The 16,939-nt window shown below is 43.6% G+C and overlaps 1 protein-coding gene across 7 annotated transcripts in view; it reads left to right on the top strand.

Annotated features, from left to right (window-relative positions):
* KDM5B (lysine demethylase 5B) overlaps positions 1-16,939 on the top strand; it is a 145,550-nt gene that overhangs the window by 65,133 nt on the left and 63,478 nt on the right. For 6 of the 7 annotated variants that reach the window (XM_075909915.1, XM_075909913.1, XM_075909918.1 and 3 more), the window contains 4 exons: positions 594-752; positions 2,282-2,401; positions 3,036-3,194; positions 9,985-10,166. In XM_075909915.1, the coding sequence (XP_075766030.1) occupies positions 594-752; positions 2,282-2,401; positions 3,036-3,194; positions 9,985-10,166 (620 nt within the window). The remainder of the gene's footprint in view (positions 1-593; positions 753-2,281; positions 2,402-3,035; positions 3,195-9,984; positions 10,167-16,939) is intronic. The other variant, XM_075909916.1, reaches the window with a different exon arrangement.

The raw sequence follows: 16,939 nt of genomic DNA, 5'->3' as shown, positions 1-16,939 counted from the left end.
TTTACCTCCAAAAACCTCTCCCCCTATTCTCCTTCAGGTGCTCCTGTGAATCTTCAGCATACCTGCTTCTTCTTCTGTGGATCTCCTAGCTGATGGGGTGGAGTTCTCATGGCAACTCATTGAAGTCCTGCCCCATCAAAAACAAATGGCTATGCTTACAAACCTAGTACCTTCTTGGTGAAGGGCTCAGGTCCAATCCATTAACTGAGGAAGAAGGCGGATGCTCTCATAACCAGAGTTCCCATTTTCTGGTGCTCCAGGCGATTGGCCTCATGATGTTGAAATGTCAGTGAACAGAGTAGTCTGAATGTAAAGAGCAGGGGATCCCTCCAGTATTAAGAATCAAATTGTGTCCCTTTATTTAGCAAAACAGATTGGCAAGGCTTCAACGCTTTTGGTGATATTTCCTTAATTTCAAAGGGATTTCAGTTAAATTCTACTGCAAAGGAGAACAAAGTGAATGTTCGCTGTCTGTTCTTTTACAGAAAAATAAATACTGGTAAATGTGACAAATGACTTAGTTACCAAAATTATCTCTTGGCATGAACTGCTTAAAGCACTTAAATTCCCACTTTGGTCATTTCTTGTTACAGGTGGATTTGTATGTATGTCTCTTATGTGGCAGTGGTAATGATGAAGACCGTCTCCTGTTGTGTGATGGCTGTGATGACAGTTACCATACTTTTTGTTTAATTCCACCCCTTCATGATGTTCCCAAAGGGGACTGGAGGTGTCCCCAGTGTTTGGCTCAGGTAAACTGAGACATATTAGGCTGAAATGTTTCTGTTCTCATCTGGCTTCTAATGATCAGAAGTTCAGAACAGCAGGTTATTATAATGAAAATAATTGTGTAAAATGGGTAGTAGAAGATGACACTGAAACAAAGACTGGGTACATTTCACATTGTTAGATATTGCAAAATAGGTTGGGTCCCAAATTTGATATACTTTAGTATTAAATCTACAGAAAAAGAATGCTGTGGATTTTAGATAGCTTTTTACCAGGGCTGTCAATTAACGTGTGTTAACGCCTGCGATTAATGCAGGGCAGAATTAACGCGTTAATTTTTTTTAATGTGTGTTAATCACAGGTGTTTCCGCTGTGCTGCCCTGTTGAAATGCTGCCCTGGCATTTCAAAGGGGCAGTGCAAAGCTGAGCTGGGATCAGCTGGAGTCCCCATCTCTCCCTGGCTCCATGCAACACTACCCCTTTGAAATACCACTGCCGCTTTTCAAAGGGGCAGCGCTGCATGGAGCCTGGGATTAGCTGTGTGGCACTGCCCCTTTGAAACGCCGCCGCAGCATTGCAAAGGGGCTCCACTCAGCATTGCCCCTTTGAAATGCCACAGCGATGTTTCAAAGGGGACAGTGCTGCATGGAGCCTGGCGTCAGCTGGGGATTCCAGCTGATCCCGGGTTCTCGCAGCACTGTCCCTATGAAACACCAGCAGCGCTGCATAGCTGACCCTGGGCTCTGCTCACGCTGCCCCTTTGAAAGCTGCTGTGGCGTTTCAAGGAGCAGCGCTGCACATTGCCCAGTGTCTGCAGAGGAGTCTCGCACTACCCCTGTGAAAGCTACTGTTGCGTTTCAAAGGGGCAGCGCTGCACGTCAGCTGGGGACTCCAGCTGATGCTGGGCTCCCACGACACTACCCCTTTGAAACGCTGCATCGGCATTTCAAAGGGGGCAGCGCAACACGGAGTCCCGGGTCAGCTGGAGTCTTATTATTTAAAATCATGATTAATCGCAATGCATTTTTTTTTAATCTCTTGACAGCCCTACTTTTTACATAATGGACTTTTACCATTATGTCATTGATGTTTTCAGTGTTACCTTGTTTGTGGTGTTTTCTGCTGTTTGCTGTAGTCTAACTATGTAGATCTCATCAGTGATTGATTCTGATTTGCAAAAAAAAAAAAATGTGGTCTGAAGTGATAGGCATTATGGATTCTATTTCTGACTCTTTCACTGGTCGCTTTCGTGATCCTGGGTGAGTCATTTTAATGAACTGTCACGGTTTCCCCCCAAAAAAGCAAAGAGTAATCCAGTGTCACCTTAGAGACTAACAAAACTATATATAGTATCATGAGCTTTCATGGGCAAAACCCACTTCAGATGAGTTTGAGTGGAGGGAGGGGGGAAAACACATTTTCCCCTGTTTGTTAAATGGAGATAATACTGATCCATCTTTGTAAAGTACTATGAAGTCTGTTTGCAAAGCATTAAAGTGCAAAACGTCCTATTTTTAACTCATTGGTAGAAATAACTATATTTCAATTTCAGGAGTGTAATAAACCACAGGAAGCATTTGGTTTTGAACAAGCAGCAAGAGACTACACACTACGCACATTTGGAGAAATGGCCGATGCATTCAAGTCAGACTATTTTAATATGCCAGTTCATGTACGTTCATGTGATTACTGTAATGTTACAATACAGCTTTTGGTTTTTGTGATTGGGTTGATTAAGAATCCTGAGTTTTTAATGTGAACAAATCCAGATGAGAAATCTCTTATTTAAATATTACGTTAGTTTTTAAAGGTTTGTATTCTTTGTTAGTATTTGGTTTCTGTCCACACATTTCTGGTTTCCGCCACTTCCAAAAGTAGATTCTTCCTTAAATTCCTGCTCCAAATGACACTCATTACAGATTGCCAGATGGAACATTTGATGCAGTTTTGTGAGCATTATAATACCAACATTTTGCTGTATTGGTTTAATTTTACATAATTGCACTAATAAATAACTTTTAGTATGAGGCTGACAAAGTAACTGTTAACTGAGGGTGTGAGGTAGCAGGCTAGAGAGAGAGTGCACACTCGATGTGATCACTGGTGATCAGATAAGTTTGTGGTGCTTGCTAAAGTCCTTGTGACATGATAGGAAAATATTTGAAGCTTTCTAAACTTCCTTCTTCGGTTTGCCTCTTCTACATGTATCACATGTTTGTTACATTTTGTTGCTTATGGATGTACAGTACCATAGGAAATGCAACCTTCTGTGTGGTCTGATATTGTGTGTCTCATTTCATACCCAGATGGTTCCCACGGAGCTGGTTGAAAAAGAATTTTGGCGACTCGTGAGCACAATTGAAGAGGATGTCACAGTGGAATATGGAGCTGATATTGCTTCAAAGGAGTTTGGCAGTGGCTTTCCAGTTAGGGATAGGAAAATTAAACTTAGGCCGGAAGAAGAGGTAAGTCTCAGTATCTTTTCTAAGTGCATACTTGCATTTCATGGTTTTCCAAAATACAAGTCGTGTGTTGAATGATTTTTCAGTTTAAAGAGACTTAATCTAATTCTATATTCCTGCTATATGCATGACTGGCTTGGTTTTGACTAAAGGAAATGGTATTGTAGTCTTGGAGATATAAAAGTCTAGTTATATATAATTTTATAATGACATATGCATTTGAGGCTTAGTCTGCACTGGGAATTTAGGTTAAACTTAGCTGCCTTAGTTTGATTTTTCTAAATGGTGAGTCTACACACCAAACTCGATCCATTGACTTTAAGGGCCGTTAAAGTCTATTTCTGTACTCCTGCTTTTCACAAGAAGTAATGCTAAATTTGACCTTGCGTGGTTGACTTTACAGTAGTGCAAACACAGCACTTTGAACCACTCTGACTCAGACTATATGTATTTTAGCGGACAGTACAACCTGCATGTATTCTATTAGTCATTGGGGGAAGCACGATCCAATTTCCTGTGTATTGAAGCAATCAAACTATAGAACAGAACAGGGAATTAGACACAGAAGCCCTCCGTGAGGTGTTCCGCAAGAGCGGTCATCCCCTCTTTGCAACCCGGCGTAACCGCAAGTGTCACCTTTTTTGCTCCAGAGCAGGCCAAAAAAGGACATGGGGAACCTAAGGCGCAGGGACCAGATGTGGTCCCTGGCTTGCCTGGATCTGGTCCCTGAGGCTCAGGGCTACTCCCCGTCCAGCATTGGGGAACCCCCTGCTGGCACGCTAGTCTCTACTACCTTGTACTCGACTGATTTTTGTGTGGGTCAGCAGCCCTGACCCAAAAAAGGTTCTCCACCCTTACCCTAGCAGTGCCTTCCTTATGACATGGAAAGCACCACTTCTGTATGTTTCTCCACCATTACCCTCATTTCCCAGGTGATCCAAGCATGAGTCAGATTGATAGTGCCCTCGTTGTTGAGACAAACTTGGTACCCGTACCTCAACCAACTAGCTTGTCTGCAACCCTCATACATTCCCACAGTGCTACAATCTCCTCTCTCAGTACTACAGCTGCACACTCCACCCTGATCTAACAACTCTCCACCTCAAGGCTTGGCTCCTTCGTGGCTCCATGATGCCGAAACTTCCTGTTCAGACGAAGTGTAACAGATACTAATAAATAGTTGATGACCTTCCACCAGGAGGATTTACATCTGTAAGTGGAAGAGATTCTCTTTATGGGTGCAACAGACACACACTAACTCACCCTCCAGTAATCAGTCATACTGGATTACTTCCTTGAACTAAAATAATCAGGATTGTGGCTTAGTTCAACAGAAGTTCATGTAGCTGTGATTGCAATGTTTCATGAACCCCTAGATGGGATTTCCATCTTTTCACACCAGATTAATCAAACATTTTCTAACCGGTCTTCAAAACACTTTCCCTACAATTAGATTTCCTCCTTCCTTGTGGGATCATAATCACATCCTAAAAAGCTTCGTGAGACTTCCCTTTGACCAATTGGCCATATGCTTCTACACATTTATGAAGGTAGCTTTTCTCGTAGCAGTCACATCGAATAGATGTTTTGGAGAAATAGCAGCTCTGATGGCAGACACTCCCTACACAGTTTTCAGCAAGAACAAGGTGACATTAAGACCCCCACCCCAAGTTTCTTCCCAAGGTTTCCACTCCTTTTTGTATTAATGAACCGATCCACTTAACTGCCTTCTTTCCAAAGCTGCATGAAAATGCTCTCCAAATGTCCTTGCCCATTCTTGACGTACGACGAGTTATCGCCTTCTGTCTTGACAGGATGAAACCCTGGAGGAAGTCCACGAGGCTCTTCATTTTTATTGCAGGAAGCCTGTTTCCTCTCAGCAGTTATCAAAATGAATCTCCTCTTGCATCCGTACCTTCTACAGCATTCACAGTAAACAATCGCCACCAACTATTACAGCTCATTCCACCAGAGCTGTAGTATCAACCACAACATTCGTCAATAATGTTCCACTTACTGACATTTGCAGAGGCAGCAGCTTGGTTGCTGGAGCACATGTTTGCCAAATACTATGGTATAACTCCTGGCCCAATCCCTACTATGCTTCTCCCTCTTTCCGTTCTGAATGCTGAAAAACAGCTGATCGTGGTGGGCACCAGGAGCAGGGAAAAAGAAGGATGTGCTGATCTGTGTGGCTGGCCTGCACATGGGGACCGGGGAGGGCGGAAGCTGATTGATGGGTGCAGAGCACCCACTGGCAGCCCCCATATTTTTCCCATAGTTTCCAAGGAGGAGATGGCTCCTATATGTTTGGGTCAAAATTACTGTAGGGGAAGAAAGGTAACAAGCTAGAGTGGTAAAGCACTTGGAGTTTGCTACAGACCCCCATTTTGGACATTGGCTAGAGACCTAGTTAATATTTTTAATAAAATAAATATTACTGGTAATTGTGTGATTATGCCTGTATTGCAGTGGTCCCCAACGTGGTGCCCATAGGCACCATGGCGCCCGCTGGGGCATTTATGTGCCCGCTGAGTGACCAGGGCTGGCTCAAGCCATTCTTGTGCCCCGAGGCCCGGGAGCGTAGCCAGGGCTGGCTCAAGCCATTCTTGCACCCTGGGCACCAGACAGCAGGCGCGTGATGCCTGCACGACTCCACCCCCGGACACATGGCGCATACTCAGCCCTGCTCCCCAGCGCACCGTGCACCTTACAGCTGCTATCAGCGCGCGGCGCCTGATGGCAGCTGTAAGGGGCGCCGTGCGGCCCCCAGGCACGCGGCGCCTGATGGCAGTACGGGCACGCAGTGCCCCTTATAGCTGCCATCAGGTGCCCCCTATATGTTGGCGCCCTGGACAGCTGCCCAGCTAGTCCCCCCCCTTAATTCGGCCCTGTGTGTGGTGCCTGTGCAGCCCCGCCCCCAGGCGCCTGGCAGTCTGGCAGCCCCAAAAGGTTGGGGACCAGTGCATTAGAGGACAAGTACAATTAATAATGCTAGGGCTCAGATAATTCTGTATGTATTAGCAGACAGATTTCTTACACTAAATAGTTGCTGAAACAACAAGAAGTGATTTCATTTATAGATTTAGTATTGGTTGGTGGTGAGTACCTCATAGAACATAAGAATGGCCATACTGGGTCAGACCAAACATCCCTCCAGCCCAGTATCCCGTCTGCCGACAGTGGCCAATGCCAGGTGCCCCAGAAGGAGTGAACCAAGGTACTGATCAAATGATCTCTCTCCTGCCATCCATCTCCACCCTCTGACAGACAGAGGCCAGGGACACCATTTCTTACCCATCCTGATAAACTGATTGTACAAGATGCCTTATTTTGAGTGACCATGAGTTAATTCAGTTTAAATTAAATGGAAAGAGAAACAAAAATGGGTCTAGATGTGCACATTTGGCCAATGGCCAAGCCCAGTTGGAAATTAAAGCCAGTAGTCAAAAGATTATTTAGTCAACTAAACAACAAGAAAACAACAAAAGAGGAAGGGGGAGTTACAAACAGTGAAGATAGAGTGGAGATTAAAAAAAAATCCTCAGTATGAGCCTAATGCCAAAACAAATACTTTGCCTCAGTTTTCCATAAGGGTAATGCAGAGCTTTGGAGCAGCAACAGGGTACCTAATAGGGTCAATGTTTTGGAAGTAGAAATTACCATATAGAGGTAGAACCCAAACTGGAACAGTTTAATGGGATTAAATTGGGAACCTGGATAATCTTCATCCAAGAGCTGGTGCACGGAATTTTTAGCATTGAATAAATAAATTAATGTGTACTTGTGCGGGATTCTTTAAGTTGCAAATATTATGCCTATATTTAATGAAGGAAATGTATGATCTGGGAAGCTAAAAGCCTCAGTTGTGCATATGGTCTTAGAAAATTTTTTGAAAGAGCACACCATTAAGCACAGAGCAGTAATTGGGATAAAATGCAACATGGCTTTGCAAAATGTAGATTGTTGAAGACCAGCCTTGTCTATCTTTGAATAGGTAATGAATTTTCTAGACAAAGGAAATGAAGTAGATCTAATCGACCAGGATTTCAGCAAAGCATTTGATAGAGTTCCACATAGGGTTTTATTAGTGAAATTGGATAAAAAGGGCATTAGTAGGAGAATTAAAAGGTGAATAAGGAACCAGTGAAAGGGGAGACGGTAAAAAGACATGCCAAACAATGGACTTTTAGCATGATTATGAGTGGAGTTCCTAAAGGTTTGGTCTTGGGACCAATCTTTTTCACATTTTCATTTGTGACATTGGCATAAGAAGTAGGAGTGTGGTAATAAAATCTGTGAACAAAACCAAGTAGGGAAATATTGCCAAAGCAGAAGAAAACTGGAATATCACACAAGATGATTTTTGATTGACCTTGAAAGCGGGAGTAATAGAAACGGGATGAAATTTATGGTGCAAGGTGTAAGGTTATACACTTGAGGATTAACAACAAGAATTGTTGCTCTAAGATGGGGAAATATGAGTTGGAAGAAAGGAGTTGAAACACCTGTGTCAATCACAGGATGGTTATGAGCCACCAGTGTGATAGACTTGTTTTGCCTAACAAATGCCCTTACAGACCTTGTTGTTTCATTTGAAAGTCTAACATTATTTCCATCATTCCAAGGCTGTTTTTTTTCTGTTATTGAAAGATCTAAGGATCTTGAGGAGTTTCAATCCAGGGAATTTCTAGATGGGTGTAAGATTATATAAAGCTATGATCTGGGCAATTTATGACTCCCTAGGAACATTATTAGACCACATTCAACCAAGGCACAAGTAGCCTTGTTTAGAGATGTTCCTATAAGTGCTATTTGTTGAACTGCCGACTGAGGTAATGTACATACCTTTACAAAACATAACTCTGTTTTGGAGGTGTCATGTGTAGATGCTCAATTTTGACAATGCTGTATTAAACTCCCTCTTCAATAGAGTATTCCATCCTCCCCCTACTTTTATGGATACTGCTTGGGAGACAGCAAACATGGAGCACACACAGACAGGCATTCAAAGAAGAGATGGAAGTCAGCTACCTGTTCAGTAATTGTACACTTTTGCACGTGTGTCTGTATTTCACAACACACCCTCATTTCCAAACAATTCCCGAGTCTAATACTTTTCTTGGGTAGTTGAGAAGGATTGTTGGTTGCTCCACACTTTTATACTGGTGATTGGGAACCTATGGTCCACTGGCTGGATCTGGCTGACAGTTTGCCTTGATTTGGTCTGCGAGGCTTGGGGCTCCCTTCTTCTGGGGGTGGGGGAGTCTTGAGCCTTGTGGCCTGGATCATGCATCTGGCCAGCGAGCTCTACCTGGTAGGGGGAAGCTCTGTCCCCTGCACTAGCTAGTAATCCCAGCCAGCTGGAGCAGTGCAGGGTAACATCGAGCAATTGTCCCTGCCATGCTGCACCAAGTATCCTTCACAATCCCCTGTATCCTCCTGTACCCACCCACCAGTCAGACCCTGCACTGTCAGTCTGCTTCTCTATTCCCTGGCCAGATCTTTCACCCTCACCCTGTTCCTTCACTAAATACCTACCCAGGACCCACATCCTCTGCTCCTCAGCAGCATCCTCCCACACATTGAGCCCCTCATTTTTGGCCCTATCCCAGAACCTAAGGTAATCCCATAAAAGCCACTGTCCTTGAACCCTGAGAAGAGATCATTTGGCCCTGGGGGGAAGCCCTTAAGCCTTGTTTCCCCTCCCCCCACCATGGTGCTAGACTGAGAGCGGAACCGTGGTGCCAGGAGTGAGGTGTGTTCCTCTTTGGGTTTTTTCCCCTGCTTATCAGTTGGAGGCCATGTGAGATGTGTTTTTTGCTTCTCACTTGCATGTGATGACTGACTGACTGACATTTCCGGTGGGTCAGTGGTCTCTGGCCCAGAAAAGGTTCCCCACCCCTGCTTAATATTCTCAAGCATGAGAGATCTTGAGGTTGTGCAGGGAGCAGATTCAATCAATGAACACTCCTAGACAAAGCCTTCCAATCTTCAGTAGGGATGAAAAAAACCATTAAAAGTTAGGTTAAACACCGGCCGTGGGTGGGGCCTGCTTTGGCCCAGATCTGCTCAGGCTGGTCTGTTCCACGCTGCTCCGGCCTAGCTATGCTGCAGGCAGTGGGGACTGGTCTTGCTGGCCAACCTGCTATTGCGGGGGTTGGAGGACGGGATGTTCCTGCCAGCCAGAACCTCTGGTTAACCGGTTACCTGGTAAGCATGCCAGTAAAGCTAATTCTTACCGAGTAACCAGTTAACTGTTTATTCTTCTTCGAGTAATGTCCCTGTGGGTGTCGGGCTTGTCCCAGTGCTGTAGATTGGGGATTTTTCTAGTAGTGTTTGGCCGGGCCGCACATGTGTGACGGGGCACGTGCTGTTCATGCCTTGCAGTTTGTGTACTTGGCCCATTTGCCCTCAGTTCCTTCGTTATTGCCCTTGGTTGCAAATGGAGCTTGACTCCTCTCCTTCCCTGCGATTCCTAGAATTAGTTGTTTTAAAGTTCACAGTTGTTATTTACTACTTAGTTGCTAATTGTTACAAAAAAAGTCCATTTTTCCTGGAAATAGTTGCCTCAGCATTTTCTGAGAGAGCCATGCCTTTAGTCTCAGGCGGAGGCCCCTTCAGCCATGATTTTAAAAAAAGTTATCCTAATCACCAGTGCATGTGTCATACATGGAACTCACATAGACAACACATCTCGAAGAACTTCAGTTACTGAACAGGTAAGTTACTTCTATTTTTGTTTACTTCATGTGGTTTAGACTAGTGACTTTTTTTTCTGTTCCACTTTTAGGAATATCTTGATAGTGGCTGGAATTTGAACAACATGCCTGTGATGGAGCAGTCTGTACTTGCTCACATCACTGCAGATATATGTGGGATGAAATTGCCATGGCTGTATGTAGGAATGTGCTTTTCTTCATTTTGCTGGCATATTGAGGACCACTGGAGCTATTCCATTAACTATCTGCACTGGTGAGTTTTGGGGAGGAGCGGGAAATAAATCAAAAGCCTCCACTGATTTGTAGGGACTGAGTTCCAGTCATAAAACCATGTATTTTTAAAAAGACAATCCAAAGTTGATGTAATGTTTTCAATTGATAGAAAATTGATCACATCCTTTGCTAAGTTTTCCAAAAGTTATCCTCCAAGTTAAAACTTGTACAAATTTCCAGTCTAAATTTGTCTAGCTATAACTTGCAGCCGTTGGATCTTGTATTCTTTTGCCTGATATTCTTTGGGTTTTGTGCCATCAGAAATCTTCTCTCCATGTAAATAGTTGTTGATTATGGTCAAGTCAGCTCTTTAGCTCCTGTCAACATTCATCATAGAATCCTAGAACTGGAAGGGACCTGAAGAGGTCATCAAGTCCAGTCCCCTGCCCTCAAGGCAGGACCAAGCACCGTCCTCTAGATCATCCCTGACAGGTGTTTGTCAAACCTGCTCTTGAAATCTCCACAATCCGCCCAGACAATTTATTCCAGTGTTCAAACCCCCTGATGAAGCTTTTTCTAATGTGCAACCTGAAATTCCCTTGCTGCAGTTTAAGCCCATTGCTTCTTGTCCTATCCTCAGAGGCCAAGAAGAACATTTTTTTTCTCCCTCCTTGTAACAAACACCCTTTCGGTACTTGAAAACTGCTATTCTGTCCCCTCTCAGTCTTCTCTTTCCTAAACTAAACAAGCCTAGTTCTTTTAGTCTTCCCTCATAGCTCATGTTTTCTAGACCTTTAATCTTTTGTGTTGCTCTTCTCTGGACCTTCTCTAATTTCTCCACATCTTTCTTGAAATATGATGCCCAGAACTGGACACAATACTCCAGTGGAGGCCTAATTAGTGCAGAGTAGAACAGAAGAAAGACTTCTTGTGTCTTGCTCATAACACTCCTGTTGATGCACCCCAGAATCATGTTTGCTTTTTTTTTGCAAGTGTCTCACTTGTTTGATTATTCTTAACCACAAAATAGATGAATGTCTTAAGTCTCTTACTAAGGCACATTTTCTACACCTCAACTGGTTTGCCTGGCTCTTTCCTAAATCCTTTCCAGTTTTTAAAAATATGTGGACTGAACTGGAAATAGATTTCCAGTAATGATCTTAACAGTTCTGCATGCAGAGGTAATACCCCAACTCTACTCAGTATTCCTCTGTTGATATGTCCAAGAAACATATCAGCCCTTCCTAGCCACAGATTTTCATAAGTTCATTTTAGTTTCATTAATCATCATCAAGTCCTTTTTCAGAGAATCTCCGTTTTCCATAATAGTTCCTCACCCTGCCATTAGTGCTTGCTGCCCGAAATCATATTAAGGTATGTAGTATCCAGCTAACCTCACTTCCTTATGCTTTGCCATCGAGAACATTAGAACCACTCTGTGCCCTGTGTGCACCTGTAGACATTTTTCTAGCTTTTATTTTAAATAATTGATGTGTATAGCTGTGTGTAGTCCATTTTAGAGTAATTTAGACTTGGGGATAATCCCTTTGCTACATGTCATGACCCAGCCCCAATTCCAGCACCAGAATTTGTCCTTCATCCTTGTGCACAGTTCATTATGAGTCTTTTCCTCATACCCTGAAGTCTCATCTCCATTGATCAAGGGATATACCTATCAGAGATATTATCACTGAAGCTGCTTTGTGGGATAAAAATAGAGGCTTTCGTGGTGGCTTGTCTTCTGAACAAATTTCTGCAGTTTCAGGGGCTGTTCAGAAGCACCTTGCTTCTGGAAAGAGGAAATATACACCCCAAAGACAAGATCACTCCCCCTCTAAGTAATGGACTCATCAACCCAGTGAGAGACATCTGACCTATGTCATCTATTTCACCTACCGTACCTAAGAGGGTGGAGATTTCTTGTGTTAATATTGATGAATATAGGTTCCAAAGAAAGGTGTCAGTGTGACCTGAAACTGCCTGATATGAAATGTATGTAGCGTTATAACTAGGTTGGTCTAAGGTTGGTATAACGCTAACAAGGTTAGACAGACATGCATAGTGAGGTAATATCTTTTATGGGATTAGCTTCTGTTGGTGAGAGAGAGCTTTTGAGTTTACATAGAGCTCTTCTTGTTTTTTTAACCTAGCCTATTTATTTTCCATGGCAAACACACAATTAAACATTCTCTTGACATTTTATTCACAATACAAAAGGGGAAAAGTTAGAAGTATTTCAGATATAAAGTATTAAATAAGGCTTTTATTTTAACCATAATCCCATTCCCTTTTCTTAGGAAACCCCCCTCATTTGACCATTTAAATGGTATCACCAGTGGTAACAGCTATTCTTTTTGGGAAACTGCAAAAAAGTTAGATGGGCTAGAAATGCTGCTGCTGTAAAGTCCTGTCCCATTTCCTGGAAGACAAAGCAAGACAAAGTCATGCAAAAGAGGAAAGAAGAGAATAGCAAAGTTACAAAATGCAGCTTTTATGTCTAGTGTTGACTTTCATTTGCATCCTTGCTTCTGGAAAAACACAGGCTCAGCATAGTTTTTATCAATCATTCCAATAACTGGCAAGTTAGTACCAGCATTGGGTAGTTTCGGGTATAGCTTTCAACTGCCTCTTTGGTCACAGGTTTTTGTCACTGCTGCAAAATAAACAGTTTTGGCTGGCAAAGCCAGACTCTTTATTAGAAGGAGGGAAAAGAGAGGAATAGGAGAGAAAAGAAGTAGGATGGAGAAAGAGGAGAACATAAATGGTGTGGTGGAGGGGACAACATTTGACATCACAGGTGGTGGTCAGTATTCAGCCAAAGCCAGTGATAGTGGGGATGTCACTTAGGCCCCTTGCTCTGGCATGGCCTGGTTGGGACTAGAATATTGAATACTCAGTGATATAACAGTGGATCTCAGGGTGGCAACTCTCATGGTAAAGCTAGCTTTTTCTGGGTTGACCAGGCAGACTTACATTGCCAGTTGAACTCGGTTTTTGGTGTGAGCTCTGCAGTGAGACCTCTCCCCTACTGAGACTCCTGTCCAGACTTCTTGGCAGTGATCTTGGCTTTCCACCTGCCAATGCTGGGCTGGTCACTGTTTTCCCATGACACAATGGCTAGATTTCTTTGAGGCTTTGAGCAGAGACTAGTCAGGGTGTGTTCTGTGAGAGCGCAAGCCTCCTTGCCAGTGTTCCTATTCTGAAGATTTGTAAGGCTGCAACATGGTTGTTAGTGCACACCTTTGTCATGCCCTATGCCCTGCTGCAATAAGCCCAAGGCTTTGGAAGAATTGTGTTGCATTCAGCATGCCAGTGGACTTTCACCTTCACATATACGGCTTGTAATCACCTGTGTTGAATGGATATGAGCAGTCACTCTAAGAAGAAAAGACAGTTACTTGTTTCTGTAACTGGTGTTGTTTGAGATGTCTTGCTCATGTCCATTCAACATCTTGCTCTCCGTTCCATCTGTTTGGAGTTGTCCGGCAAGAAGGAACAGAGGATGGAGGGAGTTAGAGGTACCCTATATAGCGCAGCATATGTGTGCAACTCCAGGGGGTGCCTCCGGTGGTTGACCTACAGGTACTACCAGAACTGGTGCATGTGGTGAGCATACACAGTTACGTTGAATCGACATGAGCAACACATTTCAAAGTACACCTGTTACAGAAACAAGTAACTGTCTTTTCCTTTTGGATGCATTTATGATGTATCTGAGCCTGTGCTGCAGCTCCTCTTGGTGTATTTTGAGGAAAATCTGCACTTCCCCTACCTAGTTGGGGCAGTTATCTTCTTTGTGAGTAAAAAGGATTGCTCTCTTCAACATTGTGATGATTATTGCTCACTAAACAAGATCACCATATGCAATCAATACCCTCTTGCATTCATAAAGGAACTCCTGGAAAGACTCCTTTTGTCACAGATTTTCACAGAGCTAGATCTTTGAAGAGTATACAGTCTTGTCAGCATCGAATGGGAAGATTAATAAAGATGGCATTTTGAACTACATGTGATCAATTTGAATACTTGATCTATATAACATTCTAGCTGCCTTCCAGTGTTTTATGACTGACTTCTTCAGATATATCCTCAATCAATTTGTGATGCTCTCCTTAGATGGTATTCTTATTTATACTGAGACTCAAGATCTCCATGACTATCATGTGTACATTGTTCTGGAAGGAGTATATGGGCTAGTGCAAACAATTCTTATTTTCATACAAATTATGCAAAATGCAATAAGCAGTGATAACCATGGGAATATTGGTTTCAGTTAGGTCTATCCTGCCATTGAGACACCTCCATCTCATCTTTTCCCAACAGTGCATTCATCCACCATGCAGTGTTTTCTCAGACTGTTGTTAAAATGCTCCTTATAGCTGTCCATGTAGTCCATGTATTGGTTGCACAAGCCAGGGCTGTAAGGATTAAGCCTGGTCTCCCAGGATCAAAATGGGCATTTCAACATCTCCTGTGGTAATCTTGTGTCTGGAGAAGAAAAAAGTCCCCAATTGCAGGTTTCTGTATAGGCCAGTGTTCCTGAAGATGCCATGTACCTGTCTAGACCAGTTTACTTTGATATCAGTGAAATGCCCACGTTGATCCACAAGAGCTGGCAGCACCATTGAGAACTATGCCTTCCTCTTAATGTACTTAGTGGGCGGGCGCTAAAATTGGAAAATGTGTGCCATCTATTTCCCCTTCCACCAAGTTGGAAAAATCCCATGCTTGCAAAGCCAGCCACTGTTATACACACTTCCAGTGTCCTTCATAGCAGAATACAATTTGTTGCCCTGCACACTTGCAGGTGTACAGTATCAGTGATAGACGTCCCCACACCAAAGTGATTTGCAACTGACTAGTTGCATTTGGGAGTCACCAGCTTCCAAATAGCAATTGCCACACTCTTGTCGACCAAAAGCGCAGCCGTCATTCTGGTGTCCTTGCGTGGGAGTCAAGGAGCCAACTCAACACACAGCTCAAGGAAGGTTGCTTTATGCACCTTAAAGTTCTGCAAGCATTGTTCTTCATCCCATACCTGCATATGATGTGATCCATAGTCCAGAAGCACCTATACAGCTACTTGGTGACTGTGAAATACAATGTCAGGTTGCCGTTGTCCATATAAGGCACAGTGTCAGGCTCCTCTGAGTCTTCATAGAATCATAGAACACTAGAACTGGAAAGGACTTCAAGAGGTTGAGTCCAGTTCCCTGCCTTCATGGCAGGACGCAGTACTGTCTAGACCATCCCTGATAGATGTCTATCTAACCTGCTCTTAAATATCCCCAGTGATGGAGATTCTACAATCTCCCTAGGCAACTTATGCCAGTGTTTAAGCACCCTGACAGTTAGGAAGTTTTTCCTAATCTCCAATCTAAACCTCCCTTGCTGCAGTTTAAGCCCATTGCTTCTTGTCCTATCCTCAGAGGTGAAGGGGATTTCTCCCTCCTCCTTTTATATGACCCTTTTAGATACCTAAAAACCACTATCATGTCCCCTCTGTCTTCTCCTTTCCAAACTAAACAAACCGAATTTGTTCAGTCTTCCGTCATAGGTCATGTTCTCTGGACCTTTAATCTTTCTTGTTGCTCTTCTCTGGACCTTCTCCAATTTCTCCACATCTTTCTTGAAATCTGGTACCCAGAACTGGACACAATTCTCCAACTGAGTCCTAATCAGTGCAGAGTAGAGCGGAAGAATGACTTCTCGTGTCTTGCTCACAAGACTTCTGTTAATGCATCCCAGAATCATGTTTGCTTTTTTTGCAACAGCATCACATTGACTCATATTTAGCTTGTGGTCCACTATGACCCCTAGATCCCTTTCTGCTGTACTCCTTCCTAGACAGTCACTTCCCATTCTGTATGGGTGTGTCTAGACAACATGGCTCCATCGACGGAGCCATGTAGATGAGTTTACTAGATATAGCAAAATGAAGCAGCGATTTTAATAATCGCCACTTCATTCACATCAAAATGGCCGCCGTGCTGTGCCGATCAGCTGATTGTCGGCACAGCGCGGTAGTCTAGACGGGGATCAGCCGACCCCAGAACCCTTTGTCGTCAGATCCTTTATGCCTCATGAAACGAGGCTTACAGAATCTGACGACAAAGGGTTCTGGGGTTGGCTGATCCCCGTCTAGACTACGGCGCTGTGCCGATCGGTTGATTATCGGCACAGCGCCGTAGTCTAGACGGGGATCAGCCAACCCCAGAACCCTTTGTCGTCAGATTCTGTAAGCCTCGTTTCATGAGGCATAAAGGATCTGACGACAAAGGGTTCTGGGGTCGGCTGATCCCCATCTAGACTACCGCGCTGTGCCGACAATCAGCTGATCGGCACAGCACGGCGGCCATTTTGATGTGAATGAAGTGGCGATTATTAAAATCGCTGCTTCATTTTGCTATATCTAGTAAACTCATCTACATGGCTCCGTCGATGGAGCCATGTTGTCTAGACACACCCTATGTGTGAGACTGATTGTTCCTTCCTAAGTGGAGCACTTTGAATTTGTCCTTATTAAACTTCATCCTATTTACCTCAGACCATTTCTCAAGTTTGTCCAGATCATTTTGAATTATGACCCTATCCTCCAAAGCAGTTGTAATCCCTCCCAGCTTTGTATCATCTGCAAATGTCTTCTTCCTCCGTGAGTACTTTCCAGATGGTCTCCACTGCCATGCGTGTTCTCCTCACGACTGTTAACAAGAGCATATGAAAGAAGTGTGGCATCCATACTTTCTCGCTGCAGAAGCCAGATTGCACAGCAGAGAATGGCAGTTGGAAAAAAGGCATGAGAGGACACCAGAA

Source organism: Pelodiscus sinensis, chromosome 27 (assembly GCF_049634645.1).
Source record: "Pelodiscus sinensis isolate JC-2024 chromosome 27, ASM4963464v1, whole genome shotgun sequence".
Classification (NCBI taxonomy): Eukaryota; Metazoa; Chordata; order Testudines; family Trionychidae; genus Pelodiscus; species Pelodiscus sinensis.
The sequence above is the reverse complement of the archived record's forward strand: the minus strand, read 5'-3'. Positions and strand labels throughout refer to the sequence as shown.